Genomic DNA, 21447 nt, shown 5'->3' on the forward strand with positions numbered 1-21447 from the left:
GTACCTACACTACATGGACTGCAGCGGTCCAAGAAGGCAGCTCACCACCACCTTCTCAAGGGGCAATTAGGGATGGGCAATAAATGCTGACCTAGCCAGCGACGCCCACATCCCATGAATGAATAAAAAAAACCCTGTGAGCCCAAGCAATGCAGACGGTGTGAGAGACAGACACCAGTGGGAGAGGAGTAGAGAAGAAATTGGAGAGGAGAAAAGAGGCAAAAGTGATAAGCCTAACAATAGTGACAGGAAGATCTCACATACTTGTGTCAATGAAAACTGCGTCCACGTAGAATTTGGTGCAGAGAGAGCCGAGGATGAAACCACAGGCTGGGCCGAACACCAGGGTGGTGAAGAGAATTCCTATTAAAAAAAAAATGACAAAAAAAAAACCAAAGTGAAGCAGAAGCAATTCGTTTTGTTTTGTTCTTTCTCTGTCAAGTCCTGCGGATAAATCTTGGAATTATAATCGCAGTAGTGGCGGACACACACCCTACAACATGGTCATGCGCCCATTAGCCTGGAGATTTTCGATGGACTCCTCCCCAACTGGTGCCATGTTACAATACGCCTAATATGGAAGGGCGTCTATTTTCATCACCCTCGTGTCCCACGGAAAATTGTCCAGGTGTTGAAAACGGGCATGGTCTGGTGGAAAGGGAATCTGCCAGGGACAAGTCAAAAATCTAGGCCTCTGGTTGCTTCTCCAGCCCTGCTAGGAGAGGTGATGTTCCATTAAGTTTTTGCACCCACAATTTTTAACCAAGTAAAAAAAATATAAAGCAACTTTAAGAATAAACAAAAAAGGCTCCAAAACGAACCCTGAAAGTGGGAATAAAAGTAAGAAACTGGAAACAAACAGGGAAATCGGGCCTAGTTACACTTCATGGAGCTTCAACTCTCCTTAAGCCTGAGATCGGGAACAGACGCACTCTTGGATCCAGTATAACCAGGTCTGTGATGCCCTTTGTTAAGCCTAAATCTAGATGGAAACAGGACAGACAAGGTCAGGCTGAGCTCAGAGTTGGGGGACAGGGTAGGGACAGTCAGCCAGACAGCAAGGGCAGGGTGATGCTGGGAATGGGCAGGGGCAGGACTGCACCACAGTGGACTGGCAAGATAAGGTCCAGCTGGAGTTGGACCACGGCTTAAACTTTGTTGTTTCCTTTGCTGATGAAAAAAAAAATCTACGAAAGCCTCAGTGAGCTTCACACGATAGGACACAGAGATAAAGGGGGAAGTCAAGAATGTTGTTTAAAATTACACTTTTCAATTTAGACAATGGGAAACCTGTTCAAGGCTAGACACTGCAAATCAATCAGTCTGATAGGTCTTGTGGTTCCTAAAAATTTGAAATAATCACACTTCTAGACAAATGCTGGATCTGACCATATTTCTCAAACCTCACCATGTGCTGTGGAATGATACACAGTTGTTCGGTACACTGGCTGTAGTGCAGTAGTGAGTGATGTGGCATTCTGAATATATACGTATACATGAGCATAATACAGTTCACAGCTTGAATAATACAACAATATAACAGTGACTGACTGGGCTGAAGGGACCCTCGTTTCCCCCATTTATCAGCTTCTGGTCAATGGTATGAAGATGACACTTGACAGGAAAGTATTTGGAACAATTTACTTACGTGGTGTCCGTGTGAGGCTTTGTAAAGGACACTCCCTGTCTTTGCTCAAGGTTCATTTCAGGGACAATTCCATGGTCTTTATTTCAAGGAGCATTAGACGGACAAGTGACTAAGCAGACAAGCTCCAGCATCAGTTCTATTCACACTGGGAGAAACCTTCCTCTTCTCTAATGTGGAGGACAGTGTCCCCTTGTGCTCACTGATGTCTGGTGACTGTGAGATTACCAGCTCTGTGAGATTACTCTGCTGGTTAATCACACTGGATTGTCCGAGCTGGAGCTTTGATACCACCTGGTGGTGGCAGTCTGTAGTTTTAGAATAGGAGTTAGGAAGGGTGTGAGGTAATGGTTTACATTGCCCCAGAAATATTGATTTGTAACTTCCTCAAGTCTATTAATATCGTCAACCTGAATACTGCCCCTGAAACCCTCATTATAGGGGACAGATTGCGGCAGAGCCCAGGAAGAGGATACACCTGCATCAAATGGCACAAAGCAGGCAGGACAAGCGAGTGTGACAGAGCCATTGGCGACGACCACCTCATAGTCCAAAAGTGGAGAAAGGGTCTCACCTCCATCCCAAGGGTCTCATATTGTTTACCCAGACACCCCATCGATTCCAGGTGCTGGAGGAGCATCCAGCAGAGGAGAGCATGAAAAGCACCTTCAATGCTGAGAGGAGCGACTGGAGTAAATCACACTGAGCCCAGAGGCACTGGGTACCTGGAGTGGAATTTATTTGGGTTGTCTGTCCTGACAGTTTCTTGCTGTAGATGTAAGAGCCATTAAAAAAAAATGTTTTCTCGTCAGGAAGCCTTTTGGTCTATTGTCCGTGTCGGCTCTTGTACCAGTTGATGAATAAAATGTGTCTATCGCTTCATTAGTGTTCTGATCCCAGCTGAGATTACCCCTGGACAAGCCTAATCCCAGAGTGAAACCCAGCTTGATAGATCCTAACTTTGTTTAGATATGTGGAGAGTGGATACTGAACAGAGTCAGCAGAGTCAGCTAATGAACTTTTAACAAAAACATAAAACATTTATTCAACAAGAAAAGATGAACCATATTATAACATTCCTTCACCCACAACTATACCTTTACAGATATATACAGATTTATAATTTGTTACAAACGCTATCTTATACTCTAATGTACACAGTAAGTACACAGTCCATTTAAATCCATGGCACCCTGTGGTCAGACACACCACACTCTGAAATCAAGTGACAGATGCCACCTCAACCAGATGCTATGGATCTCTCCTCAACTCCCTCCAGATGCTTGTCACACCGTGAGCCAACCAGTCTCACTGAACTCCGTCTTTCACACAAAGGTTTCCAATTTCCACTCTCCAAGAACTCACTCTGGAATCTCCTCCCAAACCAATGCTTTCTCTCAGACACCTTCCGCAAGGGTTCACCTCCAGGATTTCAAACTCTCCTTCTGACGATCCTCTTCCCTGGGTCACCACATGCATTCAAGCTGTCTTCCACACACACTGTCTCTCTGACTCAGCTGTCAACAGTACACCACTGCTTCACATGCCCATAGCAAAGAGTTACAGACCTTCAGTTGTCTCTTTGGACCTTCTTGCCTCTTGCAAGCTGTTCTCACTTTAAATCTGCTTTCCACAGCTTTTGTCTCTTTAAACTTGAAGCTTGGAGCCTTTCTCTCTGCTCCTCACTCTTAACTTCACTTAACAGGACCTTTCCCCAGGTTCCTGTCTGTTCTTTGACTTTGACAAAGTCTTCCTTTGACAAAGAAGGCCTTCTTTGAACTTTCCCCTCTTCCCTTCCCCTGGATTTTTGGGGTTTTTCATTAGCTTGGGACTAGCTATCTGTCCCCTTTGCTCCAGTCTCTCCTGGCAGCAACTTTCAGAACCAACTGCACTCAAACAACTTCCAAAACAATTGCTGTTTCTCTTCTTCTGTGTGTGTGTCTGTGGGAGGGACCTGCCTCTCTGGGCCCCTGTTTGCCTTCTCTTTAGGGGTCGTAAAACTCCTCATTGGAAATGTAAGCATCTTTTAAAAGTGAAACTTAAACTCCTTTTGATTGTTCTTAACACACAGATACAGAAAGACAAATCAAACTTAAACGTTAAAGCTAAAACTCATTCCTAACACCCACAAATACAAATATAACTTCCTTAAACTATCTCTATTTCCTAAAATTAGGGTAACCCGGAGCTGACAAATGGATCCGGACATTGCAGTGTCCAGTTAGTAAACATTGGCACAGCCTGAGGATCCATGAGTGTTACCCTTGGACTGGTGGGGAACGGGGGACGGTGGAGTGTGGTGGTGGTAGGGGGTAGGGGGAGTGTGGTGGTGGAGGGGGTGGTGGTGGTGGGGTGGGGGGGGGGCGGGGAGTGTGGTGGTGGTGGTGGGGGGAGTGTGGTGGTGGTGGTGGTGGTGGTGGTGGTGGTGGTGGGGGGAATGTGCTGGTGGTGGTGGGGGGAATGTGCTAGTGGTGGTGGGGGGAGTGTGGTGGTGGTGGGGGGAGTGTGGTGGTGGTGGGGGGAGTGTGTTGGTGGTGGTGGGGGGAGTGTGGTGGTGGTGGGGGGAGTGTGGTGGTGGTGGTGGGGGGAGTGTGGTGGTGGTGGGGGGAGTGTGTTGGTGGTGGTGGGGGGAGCGTGGTGGTGGTGGTGGTGGTGGGGGGAATGTGCTAGTGGTGGTGGGGGGAGTGTGGTGGTGGTGGTGGTAGGGGGAGTGTGGTGGTGGTGGTGGGGGGAGTGTGGTGGTGGTGGGGGGAGTGTGTTGGTGGTGGTGGGGGGGAGTGTGGTGGTGGTGGTGGGGGGAGTGTGGTGGTGGTGGTGGGGGGGAGTGTGGTGGTGGTGGTGGTGGGGGGAGTGTGGTGGTGGTGGGGGGAGTGTGTTGGTGGTGGTGGTGGGGGGAGTGTGTTGGTGGTGGGGGGAGTGTGGTGGTGGTGGTGGTGGGGGGAGTGTGTTGGTGGTGGTGGGGGGAGTGTGGTGGTGGTGGTGGTGGGGGGAGTGTGGTGGTGGTGGTGGTGGTGGTGGGGGGAATGTGCTAGTGGTGGTGGGGGGAGTGTGCTGGTGGTGGTGGGGGGAGTGTGTTGGTGGTGGTGGGGGGAGTGTGGTGGTGGTGGTTGGGGGGAGTGTGTTGGTGGTGGTAGGGGGAGTGTGGTGGTGGTGGGGGGAGTGTGGTGGTGGGGGGGGTGTGGTGGTGGTGGTGGTGGTGGGGGGAGTGTGTTGGTGGTGGTGGGGGGAGTGTGGTGGTGGTGGTGGGGGGGGGAAGTGTGGTGGTGGTGGTGGGGGGAGTGTGGTGGTGGTGGGGGGAGTGTGTTGGTGGTGGTGGGGGGAGTGTGGTGGTGGTGGTGGTGGTGGGGGGAATGTGCTAGTGGTGGTGGGAGGAGTGTGGTGGTGGTGGTGGGGGGAGTGTGTTGGTGGTGGTGGGGGGAGTGTGGTGGTGGTGGTGGTGGTTGGGGGGAGTGTGTTGGTGGTGGTAGGGGGAGTGTGGTGGTGGTGGGGGGAGTGTGGTGGTGGGGGGAGTGTGGTGGTGGTGGTGGTGGTGGTGGGGGGAGTGTGTTGGTGGTGGTGGGGGGAGTGTGGTGGTGGTGGTGGGGGGTGGGGGAAGTGTGGTGGGGTGGTGGTGGGGGGGGGAAGTGTGGTGGTGGTGGTGGTTGGGGGGAGTGTGGTGGTGGTGGGGGGAGTGTGGTGGTGGTGGTGGTGGGGGGAGTGTGGTGGTGGTGGGGGGGGAGTGTGGTGGTGGGGGGGGGGGGGGAGTGTGGTGGTGGTGGGGGGCGCAGTGTGGTGGTGGTGGTGGGGGGAGTGTCGTGGTGGTGGTGGTGGTGGGGGAGTGTGGTGGTGGTGGTGGGGGGAGTGTGGTGGTGGTAGGGGGAGTGTGGTGGTGGTAGGGGGAGTGTGGTGGTGGTAGGGGGAGTGTGGTGGTGGGGGGAGTGTGGTGGTGGGGGGAGTGTGGTGGTGGTGGTGGAGGGAGTGTGGTGGTGGGGGGGGGAGTGGGTTGGTGGTGGTGGGGGGAGTGTGTTTGTGGTGGTGGGGGGAGTGTGGTGGTGGTGGGGGGAGTGTGGTGGTGGTGGTGGTGGGGGGAGTGTGTTGGTGGTGGTGGGGGGAGTGTGGTGGTGGTGGTAGGGGGAGTGTGGTGGTGGTAGGGGGAGTGTGGTGGTGGTGGTGGGAGGGAGTGTGGTGGTGGGTGGGGGGAGTGTGGTGGTGGGGGAGTGTGGTGGTGGGGGAGTGTGGTGGTGGTGGGGGGAGTGTGGTGGTGTGATGGTGGTGGGGGGAGTGGTGGTGGTGGGGGGAGTGTGGTGGTGGTGGTGGGGGGAGTGTGGTGGTGGTGGGGGGAGTGTGGTGGTGGTGGTGGGGGGAGTGTGGTGGTGGTGGGGGGAGTGTGGTGGTGGTGGGGGGAGTGCGGTGGTGGTAGGGGGAGTGCGGTGGTGGTAGGGGAGTGCGGTGTTGGTAGGGGGAGTGTGGTGGTGGTGGGAGTGTGGTGGTGGTGGGGGGAAGTGTGGTGGTGGTGGGGGGAGTGTGGTGGTGGTGGTAGGGGGAGTGTGGTGGTGGTGGTGGGGGGAGTGTGGTGGTGGTGGGGGGAGTGTGGTGGTGGTGGTGGTGGGGGGAGTGTGTTGGTGGTGGTGGGGGGAGTGTGGTGGTGGTGGTGGGGGGGAGTGTGTTGGTTGGTGGTGGGGGGAGTGTGGTGGTGGTGGTGGGGGGTGTGTGGTGGTGGTGGTGGGGGGAGTGTGGTGATGGTGGTGGGGGTGTTGGTGGAGGGGGGTGGGGGGAGTGTGGTGGTGGTGGTGGTGGGGGGAGTGTGGTGGTGGTGGTGGGGGGAGTGTGGTGGTGGTGGTAGTGGTTGGGGGGAGTGTGGTGGTGGTGGGGGGAGTGTGGTGGTGGTGGTAGTGGTGTGGGGGAGTGTGGTGGTGGGGGGAGTGTGGTGGTGGTGGTGGGGGGGGAGTGTGGTGGTGGTGGTGGTGGTGGTGGTGGGGGGAGTGTGGTGGTGGTGGTGTGGGGTGTATGGTGGTGGTGGTGGGGGCAGTGTGGTGTGGGTGTGGGGAGTGTGGTGGTGGTGGGGGGGGAGTGTGGTGCTGGTGGTGGGGGGTGTGTGGTGGTGGTGGTGGGGGGGAGTGTGGTGATGGTGGTGGGGGTGGTGGTGGTGGGGGTGGTGGTGGTGGGGGTGGTGGTGTGGGGGGAGTGTGGTGGTGGTGGTGGTGGTGTGGGTTGTGGGGGGGGAGTGTGGTGGTGGTGGTGGGGGGAGAGTGTGGTGGGGGTGGTGGTGGTGGGGGTGTGGTGGTGGTGGGGGTGGGGGTAGGGGGAGTGTGGTGATGGTGGGGGGAGTGTGGTGGGGGTGGTGGTCAGGGGGAGTGTGGTGGGGGTGGTGGGGGGATTGTGGTGGTGGTGGGGGGAATGTGGTAATGGTGGGGGGAGTGTGGTGGTGGGGGGAGTGTGGTGGTGGTGGTGGGGGTGGGGGTGGGGGGAGTGTGGTGGGGGGGTGGTGGTGATGGTGGTGGGGGTTGGGATGGGGGTGGGGGTGGGGGAGTGTGGTGGTGGTGGTGGTGGTGGTGGGGGTGGGGGTGGTGGGGGGAGTGTGGTGGGGGTGGGGCTGCTGCTGTTACTAATCTTGAGTCTGTGCTGGGCAGAGTAGCTCTGGTGTTTTCATTAAGTCGATACCATAGCTTTTAGGGGGTCAGGGATAGGTTAGCGTGATCTGGCCATAACAAGGAAGCCCCCTTGTTAAGTGAGCTGGATGCTCCACGGGGAGACAGTGCTGTAGTAATAATGTGACTGGCCCAGTGATCTAAAGGTCCAGGCTAATGTTCTGGGGACATGGGTGCAAATCCCACTATGGCAGCCGGTGGAATTTAAAGTTAGACTCAGTAATGGTGACCATGAAACTATTGCTGATTGTTGTAAAATTCCAGCTGGTTTGATAATGTCCTTTAGGAAGGAAATCTGCCGTCCTTACCTGGTCTGGGCCTACATGTGACTCCAGACCCACAGCAATGTGGTTGACTCTTAATTGTCTTTGGAAATGGTTCAACAAACCATTCAATTCAAGGGCAATTAGGGGTGGGTAACAAATGCTTACAGCCCATGAAAGGAATAGAATAAAATATAATCTTGTACGTGTCTCCATGTTTGTTTCTCTATCTCCTGGGCATCGAACTGATGAGAATTCCAGTGAGATGAGTTCTAAAGCCTTTATTGTACAAATGTGAACACGGCCACATCGCCGGTGAACCTGAGTCTATTTTGCAATGTTTCTGATCACACAGGAAACAACAAAATAGGTTCAAGTTCACTGGCGACGTTACAAAGATAAATACATCCTTCTAACTAGTAATTTCTCTAAAATGGTCACCATTCCTCCAACTCTAATTAGTTTCTCCATTCGACCATTGGCAGCCCTGCTTTCACCCATCTTGGCACCAAGCTCTGAAATTCCTTCTCTAAACCTCCCCAGCTTTCTCCTCTCTTAAGATGCTCCTTTCAAAGCACTTTGCTCGCCTGCCCGAATGGCTAATTGGCTTATGTCAATTATTCTCTGACTGTGCTCCTGTGAAATGCTTATGGATGTTTTACTACATCAAAGGCACTACATCTATGCAAGTTGTTGTCAACTGGCCTCCCTGTTGCCTTTAAATACCGCATCGTTAATGTCTAGTCCGCGTCTCTCCGGTTGGTGCTTTTCTCAAACATGGGAGAGTTAGTTGGATACTCTTCGTAGGCGTGTTGCACGTGTGTAAATGAGCCTGGGTGGTAACAGTGAGCTACACGGGCCAGAATTTTACACTGTGCGTGTGGGCGTGCACACAACAAGACAATACATGAAATTGCGCGAGAAGACGTGGGGTGTGCATCCTGACATCATCGTGGCAATTGCGCAATGTTTCGCTCGGTGGGTGGGCGTGGCAGTCGGAAACGCACACACCGAGCGTTAAGCGGGCAGTTAAGCCGATTAAGAAAGCGACTGAGGTCGATTTTATGTGGCATATCCACTTTTACAGTTGGCGGACGGGCCAATCGGCAAGGCGGCCTTTACATTTGCGCTGAAACCTCGATCCAAGGCAGGTTGAAATGTCCGGGTTGAAATATAATAAAAGAATGATATCTGGGGACTGATGTTTTTTGAGTCCTGCTGTCAGCTGCTTGAACGTGTTGCATAGACGCAGTTTGGTGCATTCTTTTCTTGTCATTTAATCTGCCCGGGTCTGCAGCTCCCCTGAGGCAGCTCCGCAGTCTGACTTCAGGGAACTCGCTAGAAGCGCCCACCCACACCCTCATTTCTGTCAGCGCCCACCCACACCCTCATCTTCCCCCCCTCGGCAGCGCTGAGGCTTTCTCAGTGCGCGTTTCACGCTGTTTGCCCGTTAATTGGCCGGCCAGGGTGAAATTGCGTTTGGGGGGCCGATCGTGGGTGGAGGAGCATTTTGCATATTGGGCCCGCCAATCGCACGTGCCCAACAAACATTAAGATTCAGGCCATGGTGTACACCCTGACCTCAATGTCTAAACTGCTGAGTACGAGTTTCCTGTGGGATGGCGACGGAATGTAGTGTAACGGTTAACGAAACAGATACGCTCGTGGATGACATAGATGATGACGTATCACTGACATCAGTGAGTCATGTGTTACACTCTCTCTCTCTCTCTAGAGAGAAGTTGGAACATACCATGTTCAGGAGCAACATACCCTCTGTGACCTCTTTACATGTAGTACTAATAAACAAGTGTTTAGCAAGTATCAGAGTATGACTACAGTCTGTCTAAGGGAAGATGGGTCATGCATACCAATAACCAAGAGCCATGCCAAGAGTTCACAGATCAGAGGGACCACCCAGGACATGGTAGCAGCAATGGGGACATCAAAGTAAAAAAATACATTGGTACCATCGACGGAATCACAACCAGGGAGTGAAGCAAAGCGTGATAGCAGCTCGTACTTACACCTCAACAGAAGGAGCAGGCAAATTGGAGAGAGGTAATGATGGCTGCATCCAGTGAGCAGTCCCTACCCAGACCCTACCCTCGAGGGCCCATAGAGAGTCAAAAGTGGGAGTTATGGAAACACCATTCCCTTTGGTGTCGAACAGCACCGGGGCCTTCACACAAACGAGCAAAAGCATCAAGTCAGTTCCTTTCTTTATGTTGTAAGTCCAGTAGCAGACAACGTTCTCCTGAGGCAGGGGTTGGAGGAGTCCATTGAAGACTTTGAGACCATTCTCAAGGCCTTCGACACCTATTTGAGCCCGAAGTGAAACTTAGTAATACAGTGAGGACCAAAGGTCTCAACAACCTGGGGAATCGATTGAATTATTTCTCACCGACCTATATTGCCTCGTTAGCTCCTGCGGATACGCGGTGCTGAAGGATGAGTTAGTCTGTGATCGCATACACATGGACGTCCGAGATGAAAAACTCTCCGATTTTCTGCAGACCCAAGACGATCTTACCTTAGATCAAGTGGTCCAGTATGCAAGGCAGGCTGTGCTTGGAGAAATAAACTGGGCTATAATTCAGCATGGTTCCGAGGCTTCACATGACTCTGTAGATGGGGTACACCCATGGGAAGTGACCCCACCCAGAGGAGAGCCTGACAAACCGGGCGAAAGGGCGGGAAACTCCAGGCCGGCAGCCGTTTTGAGTTGCTTATGTTGTGGTGCGAAGAACCAACATCGATGCCAGGAATGCCCAGCAGGGGGCACAGACTGCAGTGCAGGAAGACTGGACATTTCAAGCAGTTCTGTAAATCCAAAAACTTGAATTGAAATAGAACACCAGAAAATATTTATGAAGCACACTCCATCCAAGAGATTGGAATTCAAGACAAAGATGAAATTACAGAGATCCTAGGGGAAATTAGTCAAGACTATTGGTCAGTTACAGTGCAAGTTAAAGGCATTGATACCACCTTTAAAATCGATACTGGAGCTGGCGTTAACATACTAGCAGATGACCTGGACTGGCTTCAGCCAATACCCCTTCCTCCATCGGACATCAGATTTAAAGATCCGGGGGCACAAACCTTCCAATAAAAGACAGGATAATGCTCCTCTTTGTTCCAAAGGGGCAACAGATCATTGAATCTCTGTGTTTTCAACAACTGATTCACACCCTTATTGAGCGGAGATGTTGGCATACTTCTAGGAATCCTAGAAAAATCAGATGATGATCAGCACTTGGACAACTCAAAGACTTTCATGGAACAATCTTCAACCTTTTGTTTAGAACCAGTCAACTTTCAACCTATATCAGCTGAGAAGGTTTATTCAATCAACAGTGAGTTCCTTTCTAACACAGTGACACCATCCACTAGGCCCTGAGCGGAGATGGAGGTTATGGATCTCTCAGTTCTTCATGTAGCGAGGTCAGAGGTGATGGACACAGGCGGCACTGCAACAGGCGGTGACCATCCGCATGAAGACAAGCCCCAGAAAAATAACAAGAAAGCTTCAGAGATTCGCCCTGCTGCTGCTAGCCCATCTCTTGACCTTTCTCTGAGGCAAACATTGCTTTTAAGTGGTGCTGATTAATACAGGCAGAACAGGAACCCCAGTGAAATCTGTCCCAGATTCAGAACTGGTCAATCATGAACCATACTTAACAACATCTCACAGTGTCCAGCTGCCGCCTGCTGGTCAGATAGGTCTGATTCGACTGAGCTTTAACTCTTGTGAGTTGCAGATTGCTTGTGCTGAGTGGACGGGCTGGGTCATTAGGATAGCTGGACGGGCTGGGTCATTAGGATAGCTGGAAACTTCACACAGAGTTGTCAAAGCTTGGCTCTTAGATTTCCAGTCACAGGACTGTGCAGCTGAGGTATTGCCTCACACCAAAAGTGTCAAAAGTATAAGCTGTGTCTGTCACATGAGTTACCGGAAATGCTATTCAGCTAATCTTCCCCCGGCCCTTCTCTGTGCTTCACTTCTTCTGGTCCTCTCTGCATAGCTCCCCATTTGGCATTGCAATTTACAAATGCTGTCTCTTGCTATATAGTTTGGGCCATCGCAGCATTCACAGCAGTGGAGAAAGCCCTCCCTCTATTAAACAAAATGCCCTGGCGGGTTTTTGAAATTATTTATTTATTTCACATTAAATCATAAACTGCAAGAAGAAACAGTTAGTAATGTAAGCACAGGCTGACATCCAGCTTAATCTGTCACCAAGTGGGATACTGATACTCCAACTATACCCTGAGCACAAAACTTCCAGCACCTGAACAGACAGAAATGTGGATTTGAATTAGTTTGACCAATTAGGAAGCTTTAGCTATTGGGCTTTTAGCTGTCTTGCCCCCATGCTCTGGAACTCACTCCCAAATCTACCTTCACTCCTCCCGATGGCTAAAACAGTGCTTGAGCTTGTAATGGAAAGACTTAACTCTCTAAGGCCAGCGTAGTTTGTATCACTGAACAAAAACAGCAACTTCACACCATCCATTCATCTTCAAATTCTACCTCTTTGATCACCTTTCGTCCATCTCATCGCTCAGCGACCATTTATCAAAGATTTTAATGAACTGTTGTTTCTAAGGAGCGTCTTAAAGGATGAAAGAGTGGTAGAGAGGTGCAGAGGATTACTGTTCAGGCTGTCTACCATCACAACGTTCTTGTCTTGCCTAAGGGGACACGTTTGATGTACTCTGCAGATATTGGGGATGGATATGGTTCTGGTTGTCATGGTTTCCAGTGCTGTGACCCTCAGTCTTTCAAAATGTTGCTGCCCATGTCTTAACAAGTCCAAGTCCTGTTCGCCCATCACCCCTTTTCTCTCACAGACGCCTCAAACTGTTTGATGCATAATGAAGTGACTGGTAATCAGAGTGACTGTTGTTATGTAATTATGCTGCACAGCTCAAGATCACACTGGCGGACACAACCTGAGTAACCAGTTGACCTGTTTTTGGGGGTGTTGATTGAGGGCGGAATGTTGGCCAGGACACACCTCAGCTATTTACAATCTGTATTAATAACTCAGGTGAGGAGACAGAGGGCAATGTAACTAGGTTTGCTGATGATACCAAGCTAGGTGGGAAGGTGAGCTGTGGCGAGGACACAGAGAGGGTGCAAAGCGATACAGACAGGTTAGGTGAGTGGGCAACAAGATGGCAGGTGGTGCATAAATGTCGGGAAGTGTGAAGTTATCCACCTTGGAATGCAGGAAGTTAGCATGCGGGTGCAGCAAGCGATTAGGAAGGCAAATGGCATGTTGGCCATTATTGCAAGGGGATTGGAGCACAAGATTAAAGAAGTCTTGCTAGAGTTGTACAGGGTTTTGCTGATACCATATCTGGAATATTGTTTGTGGTTTTGGTCTCCACATTTAAGAAAGGATAAACTTCCATTGGAGGTGGTACAGTGAAGGTTCATTAAATTGGTCCCTGGGATATGGGGTTTGTCTTATAATGAGAGGCTGAGTAAAGTGAGCTAGCATTCTCTGGAATTTAGAAGAATGAGAGGCGATCTCATTGAAACCTACAAAATTCTGAAAGGGTTTGATAGGGTGGACACTGGGAGATTGTTTCCGCTGGTCGGAGAATCTAAAACACGGGGGCCCAGTCTCAGGGTAAGGGGCCAATCATTTAGGATTGAGATGAGGAGAAATTACTTCACACAAAGGGTGGTGAATCTTTGGAACTCTCTGCCCCAGAGGGTTGTGGATGCTCCATCGTTGAATTCATTTAAGGCCGGGAAAGAGGGATTTTTAGTCTCTCAGGGGATTAAGGGATATGGGGAGTGGGCGGAAAATGGAGTTGAAACCCAAGATCAGCCATGATCATGTTGACTGGCTGAGCAGGCTCGACAGGCCGTGTGGTCTACGCCTGCTCCTATTCCTTGTGTTTTTGACACTGTGAGAAATTCCTGAATGGGTGAGAGAGAGTTAAACATCTTGAACATGAAGGGCAGCGGTTCTGACTGTGCAGCTGCCCCTTTGGATCAGCATTTAAATCCTGGGCAGCTTCATGGAGGGTTTCGACAGATTAAATAAGGAGAAACTGTTCTCACTGATCGAAGGATCACAGAGCTGGCAAACCGAGTGAGACCAAGAGGAGAAATGTTTTTCCCACAGTGAGCTATTATGGTCTGGGACGCGCTGCCTGGAAGAGTAATCTTGAACTCAGACTAAATAACAACCAGCAGCTGAGGTTAGCCCTGGTGTCTTGGCTAATATTTATCTCTCAACCAACATCACTAAAACAGATCAGCTGATCATTATCACGTGGCTATTTTGTGGGATCTTGCTGTGCGGAAAACTGGCTGCTGCATTTCCTACATCAGCAGTGACTGCTCTTTAAAAAAATACCTCACTGGCTGAGAAGCACTTTGGGGTCTCCAAAGTCGTAAAAGATGCTACAGAAATGCAAGTTTTTCCTTAACCTCCTCCTCCTTATTGTGAGGGGATAGAATTTTCTATCTCCCTCTCCCTCTCTCTCTCTCTCTGTTGAACCTTCAATTTGCTGAACAGAATAACCTTCAGATCATTACCCTCACAGCCCAGCCCTAATGTTATCACTCACGAGCAATGGGGTCGAACATTGCTGCAACTTTAAGATGGTTGAACATTTAGTTGTCTAGCAGCGACCCACAGGCTAATACAGCCTTGTACAGATCACAAAAACCCTTTTCCATATCGTGGAGCTCAATTAAATCCAAAACGTTTGATAGCGCCCCAGTATCAGCTGATGAATCAGGACCCTCTTCGTCACAATGCTAAAGAACTTGCCCTAATCTCCCTCCTCGCTTTCTTCTCTCACTCCCCACTCCTTCCTAAAAAGTCATGGTCCGATTTGCATCTCCCTGCACCACCACCCCCCCAAAGGCAATGAGGAAATTGTACATTAAAGTGCGGCTGACAGATGTTTAGAAAGACCCAAGGCTTCTAATTAATAAGGACTGACCTAAAAATGCCAGATTTTAATATTCAGAGATTATTCTGACTATGATCAAAGCTTTTCTAAGTGTGTCGAATGCAGCATGAAATTTATCTTTTCTGCCACCAACCTTTTCCCTCGGCCACAGATAATCCACGGACTGGGCCAGTGCTGCATGGCTACGTTTTTTGAAGGCAAACCACTTGGAAATACAACGGCAAAGGAGACGATCTGAGGAGGAATCGTCTTCAATTTGACGTAGTTTACTGCAGTTTATGACACGTTGCACTAAATTGTAGTTTGCAAGAATCCGTATGTCTATTGTGTGGTTGTTCAGCTGCACATTGCAGTGGAGTGGTGGGGGCGTGTTACATTCATTCAGGAAGTCTGAGTTGCTGTGGCAACATGCACATACATGTTGTAGTCTGGAGCTATGGCTAGTGATGGCAGAGGCTCCAATATTCTTTCCATCACTTCGCTGACCAGGGATCTCTCCCACTCTCACCATCTGCCATTGGCGTGTGTTGGAATGGTTTGCAGGTTGATACTCAACCTGTTTGGCTGCATTATGAATGGACCTTCCTTGGCCTCCAAGTCCAGGGGTGGGACTAAGCTCTGGCTTAGAGGCAGGGACGCTACCCACTGCACCACAAGAACCACCCCCCCACTCCCCAATAAACCCCCCACCACCCCACCTCCCCACCCCACCCCACCAACAGAGTGAACAGTCTGCAAATATCTCACAGCTGCAGATTTGCATCCATACACCCATTGTACGAACTGGCATGTCATTGCTTATACCAGCAAGCTACCTCTTCAATATGGGTAATGCACTCTACTTATCTCTTTCTTTTCATTGCTCTTTTTCTACTCTCTTACTCTCTCTTCCTTTTCCCGTCTTTCTTTTTCTCTTTTTGTGGCCCAACTGGAGACTGAGTTCCGCAATGGAAACCAACCTATCCCAGCATTCACTGCACAAGTGGAAGTCCTCTATTAAAACCATGTGTCCAATAAAACGCTCCAGAGAGGAAAGCAGCAAGAATTATTGGCTTAATCCCTTACGTGAGGGACAGCACAATCTCAGATTGGACATTCTGACTCCTGGCAGTGAGAGTTAGCTGCCTTTAGCCGCTCAGTACGAGTGATCTCAAAGTGGCTTGTTTTCTGTGCACTAAACCTGGGGCTGAATCTTCCAGAGCGGGGGCAGGCTCGACATGTAAAATGACGCACGATGATGTCGGGCGTGTGTCCCAAAGTCACCGTGCGTCATTTCAACATTTCGTTCAGCGGGCGTGCACCTGAGGGGGCTGCGCGCCTGCCAAACTGTCAACAGCCTCTATTAAGGCCATTAAAAAAGTAATTAAACTTGTTAAGAACGCTGCCCGTCCAACCTTAAGGTCGGCGGCAGGAGAAGAGCCCAAGCGGCCTTCATGTTTTTCAGGAAAAACAGGCGGGATGAGGTTTCCTGAAGATTTCATAAAATAAATAAATAAAATTTCCTAACTTCACAAATATGTCCCAGCTCCTGTGACACTGTCACGCGAGGGAACATGTTTAAATAAATTTTTACTTTATTTATTAAAAGGTTTTATAACCCAATCGACCCAGCTGAGGCAGCTCTGTGCCTCAGGGAGATTGCTGTGCTGCCCCGACTCTCCTTCCTCCCCCCCCGCCCGCACAGGTAGCACTGAGCGTCACTGGCCATGCGTTACGCTGGGCGGGCTTTAATTGGCCCGCCCACGTAAAATGGCAGCGTGCAGCCGATGGTGGGCGGCGATTGGCTCCATCCCCGCCCATTCCCGTCCAGCCCGCCCACCATAGGAAAAATTCTCCCCCTGAGGTAGTTCACGAAACACAACAGGCAATCGCTTGTAAGGTTAATTATTATTTTTTGTTCTTTCACGGGATGTGGGTGTCGCTGGCTGGGCCAGCATTTATTGCCCATCCCTAATTGCCCTTGAGAAGGTGGTGGTGAGCTGCCTTCTTGAACCACTGCAGTCCATGTGGTGTAGGTACACCCACAGTGCTGTTAGGCAGGGAGTTCAAGGATTTTGACCCAACGATGGCAAAGGAACAGCGATATATTTCCAAGTCAGGATGGTGTGTGACTTGGAGAGGAACCTTCAGATGGTGGTTTTCCCATGTGTCTGCTGCCCTTGTCCTTCTAGATGGTCGTGGTCACGGATTTGGAAGCTGTTGAAGAAGCCTTGGTGAATTGCTGCAGTGCATCTTATAGATGGTACACACACTGCTGCTACTGTGCGACAGTGGTGGAGGAAGTGGATGCTGAAGGTGGTGGATGGGTGCCAATCAAGCGGGGCTGCTTTATCCTGGATGGTGTCGAGCATCTTGAGTGTTGTTGGAGCTGCACTCATCCAGGCAAGTGGAGAGTATTCCATCACACTCCTGACTTGTCCCTTGTAGATGGTGGACAGGACTGGGGAGTCAGGAGGAGTTACTCTCTGCGGGATTCCCAGCCTTTATCCTTGACTACCATCTAGAAGGACATGCAGGTGATGAAATTTTCAATTAATGTCTAAGTCAGCAAAACAAACATTGGGAGAGAAGGCTGAGGTCCCAGCCTCACTCAGCATGGAATTGATTAAAAAGCAGGAATATTACAAATGAATTACATATCGGGAGGCGGCAGTGGGGGGGCAGCAGGGTGTTGGGGGGAGGGGTGCGCAGGTTGGGGATGGAGTCTGGGGACTTGGGACTCTCATTCTGGATTGACTTGGTTTAGTTTAATCCTTGACCCGTTCGCTTAAAAGAATTGACTCAAAACGTGAAACTTTCCGATTCGCAGCATCTCCTGCAGCATTTGTCACGGTGTCAGCAACTCACTCAATGTAACGTGGGGGGATTTCAATTACCCTGAGTTAGCCGGAGTCACCATGACTGGCGTGTCTGATCTGGAGTTATTCTAATAGATGGCAAGTTCTGGCTTGGTTTATTCACCTGAAGTCGTTGTCGCTTTAGACTGACCTTGAAATCAACTGTCTCTGTAAAGAGCAGTGCTCTATCTCCCGCTGAGGGTTTCTCTCCTAGTTTTCTTGGTGAAAGGCCAACCCCATTAATGGACTTCACCCCATCCCATGTGTGCTCTGCCCCAAAGACAGGTCCTTGGCTTGTTGTCTGCTGATGCTTTATCCTGAGCTGTTTTCTTGGCAGTTCTTTTGGTCAGGGGTGGTTTCCCATTGCCTTCTACAGTTGGGACAGGGCGAGGAGGCAGGTCCCATGTCTACCTGGGCTGGAATGTGAATCTAACCCGTGCTGTTGGTGTTATTCCAGCCAACTGAGCTAACCGGTCCCATATTAATGCACTACTATTTATTAATTATTAATTATTGCCCTGTTTTCACAGCTCTCTGGGAATTAGGATGATCCTGCTCTCAAACTGCAATCTCCAGCCCTGTCTTCTGTTGAAGAGGCGACAGAGAATGGAACGCTGCTGAACCACCACAGAATAAAGATCTCACTGCTGGGCTGGAAGTTCCCGATCACCGTGAGAGGTAACTAGGAGGGGGCGGAGGTCCCCTCTCCAGGATGGAGCATAAAAATCCAAACTAACACTCCGGTGCAGTACTGAGGGTGTGCTGCACAGTCAGAAGTGCCATCTTTCAGTCTGAGGCCTGAGATCCCACAGCACTATTCAAAGTAGAGCTGGGGCGTTCTCCCTCATGTTCTGGCCAGTATTTATCCCTTAACCAACATCGCAAAAACAGATTATCTGGCCATTCACACATTGCTGTTTGTGGGAGCTTGCTGTGCATAAATTGGCTGCCTCATTTCTTACATTGCAACAGTGACTATCCTTCAAAAAGCTGTGACGCTATTTGGGAGATCCTGAAGTTGTGGGGGATGCTATAGAAATGCAACTCTATCGAATGGAGTGTTGGATTTTTACAACAATCTGACAGTTTAATGTCTGCTGTTCTTATTTCACTGACAACAAGCCTTTTATTTCCAGATTCTGAAAACCTTAATTCAAATTCTGAAGGTGCTGTGGTGGGAGGCTGAACTCACTGAAATCGATTACTGGTCCCGAGCCCGTGCCCATCAGGTGGTTCGTACTGGAAATCCTGCGTGTATCAATGTGTTTGTGGGCTCTGGGTAAGGCCTGGATTAAATCAGCTGTGTTGCAGTCTGTCTGCAGCTCATGAGCAGTAGTGCTGCTGCACATCACTCCAGGATGACATTTATTTCCGGCAGGAAGATGCAGGCTGCAGGAAGGAAGCAGCCAGGAGTAAAAGGCAGCTAACGTCAGCCTCCGACCCATTCAACGGCAGAGGTTTTGATGAAGCGTTTCTCCCTGCCGTACCCCGGGTAGATTGGTGCATCGAGAACTTGGCTGAGATTCTCTGATGAAAATAGGACCCATCCCGGAGCTTGGGTGGGGTGACCGAGTTGGAAACTGCTCGAGAGGAGAAGCAAATTTCATGCGGCTTGAGTTTCCAGCTGATGAACGATACAAAGACTAAAAATGTACTGGAAGGAATGTGAATGGTCTTTTTTTAGCCACAATTGATGGGGTAGGACACACAGGGAAACACTGGGCAGACTATTGCTGTGAGGGTTTCAGTTGTGAGACACACACCTGAGGCGGGTAATAGCAACATAACTTGCAGAAAAGTAGCAAACTGCAATCTTCTGTCTGAGAACTAAGCACACCCAAGGGTTATTAACATAGGTTTCTCTCCTCTTTCTCATTCTCTTTTTCTCACATTAATCTTTTTTTTCCCTCTTTTCCCAATATTTGCCTTTCGCTCTTCATGGCTCACCTGGCTGTGGAGGTTGGAGGTTTTTTTTTCACTCTCCCATGGAACGCAAGAGGTAGAAATGGAGGTAGGGCTATCCCAGCATTCTTGGCAGTTGAGAAAGGCCTGTATTGAAGCTACACACTAAGCGTGAGGCAGCAAGGAGAAATGATGGGAACTGCCTGTGGAAGGGATGCAGAGCCAAAGTCATAGTCTTCCAGGATAATCTGAGGAGCCCTTCTGCTGCTAAGTCTGTACAAATTGGTTGGGTTGTCCAACGTCAAAGATATTGGAGAAATGTACCACTGCCCTCTCAATATTGTGTGCATTGTAAGAAGATTATGCTGATGGGGTTAGATAAAGATGGGTAGGAGGAAGCTCTTGTGGAGCATAAACACACGGCTCAGACCCACTGGGTCGAAAGGCCTGCTTCACGTAATCTTATGTAAAGAGATTGGTGAACAAATGGCTCTTTGGGATCTCAATCCTACCTTTTGATCTGTAGGTGACCTTTTCCAGCTGGGTTGAAGCTTGGGGTGAATGATTCAGACATCCCTGCAGCTTTTTAAAGCATCTGAAATCGGAAGCCCATTCTGAAAATCAAACTGAGTTTGATATGCAGAGCAGTAAGATCCCAGTTTTGATTCCAGGTCTGTGGTGAGAGATTTCAGTTCAGCTGTAATTACATCGGAAGCACCATAAATAGCCTCAGGTTAACAAGGTTGGGGAGAATCAGTCAGGATTCTTACAATACAAAACAAAAACAGAATTACCTGGAAAAACTCAGCAGGTCTGGCAGCATCGGCGTTACAATACAAACCGGTTATACCAATGGAAAAGCTCATGTGTGGATACTGGTGAGCATGCTCTTGGGCTCAAGCAGATCACCATAGTTTACTCACACTTCAGGTCAGAAGTGGGGATGTTCGCTGATAATTGTACAATGCTCAGCAGCATTTGTGACTCCTAAGCTACTGAAGTAGTCCATGTCCATATGCAGCAAGACCTGGACAACATTTAGTCTTGGGCTGGTAAGTGGCAAGTAACATTTGCGCCACACAAGTGCCAGGCAATGACCATCTCCAACAAGAGAGAATCCAACCATCACCCCTTGACACTCAATGGCATTGCCATCACTGAATTCCACACCATCAACATCCTGGAGGTTACCATTGACCAGAAACTGAGCCGGACCAGCCAGATAAATACTGTGGGTACCAAGAGCAGGTTAGAAGCTGGGAATTCTACAGACAGCAACTCACCTCCTGCCCGCCAAAGCCTGTCCACCATCTATAAAGGGCAAGTCAGGAGTGTGCTGGAATACTCTCCACTGCCTGGATGAGTGCAGCTCCAACAACACTCAAGAAGCTCGACACCATCCAGCCACCAAAGCAGCCCGCTTGATTGCCACTCCATCCACTACCTCGAACGTCCACTCCCTCCACCACCGACGCACAGTATCTGCAGTGCATACTATCTACCAGATGCACTGCAGCAGCTCACCAAGGCTCCTTCGACAGCACCTTCCAAATTTGTGAGCTCTACCATCTAGAAAGACAAGGGCAGCAGACACACGGGAACTCCACCACCAGGAAGTTCCCCTCCAAGCCACTGTTACAGACAGAATTTATGTTTTATCATACTGTCCGTGATCAATGTGTTTTGTCTGTGAAGTGCAGCTATTTTCTTACCCTCAGAGTGATTGTCCCAATTTAAATAATTCCAGCAGCAAGTTTTTTGTCAAGTCAAAAAGGCTGCGTTTGCTGCCAAGAGGGTGCATGCGCAGTTGTACCGATGTGACATCACTGCAAACGACATCTTCCATTTGCTGGTGATGTCTGTGTGCACCACACTCCTGATTTGACTGTTTTTCAGTGAAGGGACCTATTGTACTTGCAGCCATTCCCATTTAAGTTGTCTAATATTGGTTCAAAAGTTCATACAATTCCCTTATGGGATTCTAATTTTTATCTGACTCCCTGTGGCAATGCAGTACCAAGCTGCCCTCTTATGCATCACAAAGGGCTTATCAATAAAAAGCAAGCAAAGACAGAACGCAGGGTTATTTTCCCTCGCAAACTCCAAAATGCCTAATTTTCAGTTTTGTTAAACGTGATAAGAAGATAAAGTTGACGATATAGGGTTATATAGTTGTCCGAAGCTGGTGACAGTGGGAAAAATGAAATATTCCAGAAACTGATGAA

The 21447-nt window shown here is 49.8% G+C and overlaps 1 protein-coding gene across 1 annotated transcript in view; it reads right to left on the reverse strand.

Annotated features, from left to right (window-relative positions):
- slco3a1a (solute carrier organic anion transporter family member 3A1a) overlaps positions 1 to 21447 on the reverse strand; it is a 193554-nt gene that overhangs the window by 39404 nt on the left and 132703 nt on the right. Inside the window, exon 3 of the mRNA XM_078530022.1 lies at positions 265 to 363. Coding sequence (XP_078386148.1) covers positions 265 to 363 — 99 coding nt within the window. The remainder of the gene's footprint in view (positions 1 to 264; positions 364 to 21447) is intronic.

This window comes from Cetorhinus maximus, chromosome 26, assembly GCF_964194155.1.
Source record: "Cetorhinus maximus chromosome 26, sCetMax3.hap1.1, whole genome shotgun sequence".
NCBI lineage: Eukaryota > Metazoa > Chordata > Chondrichthyes > Lamniformes > Cetorhinidae > Cetorhinus > Cetorhinus maximus.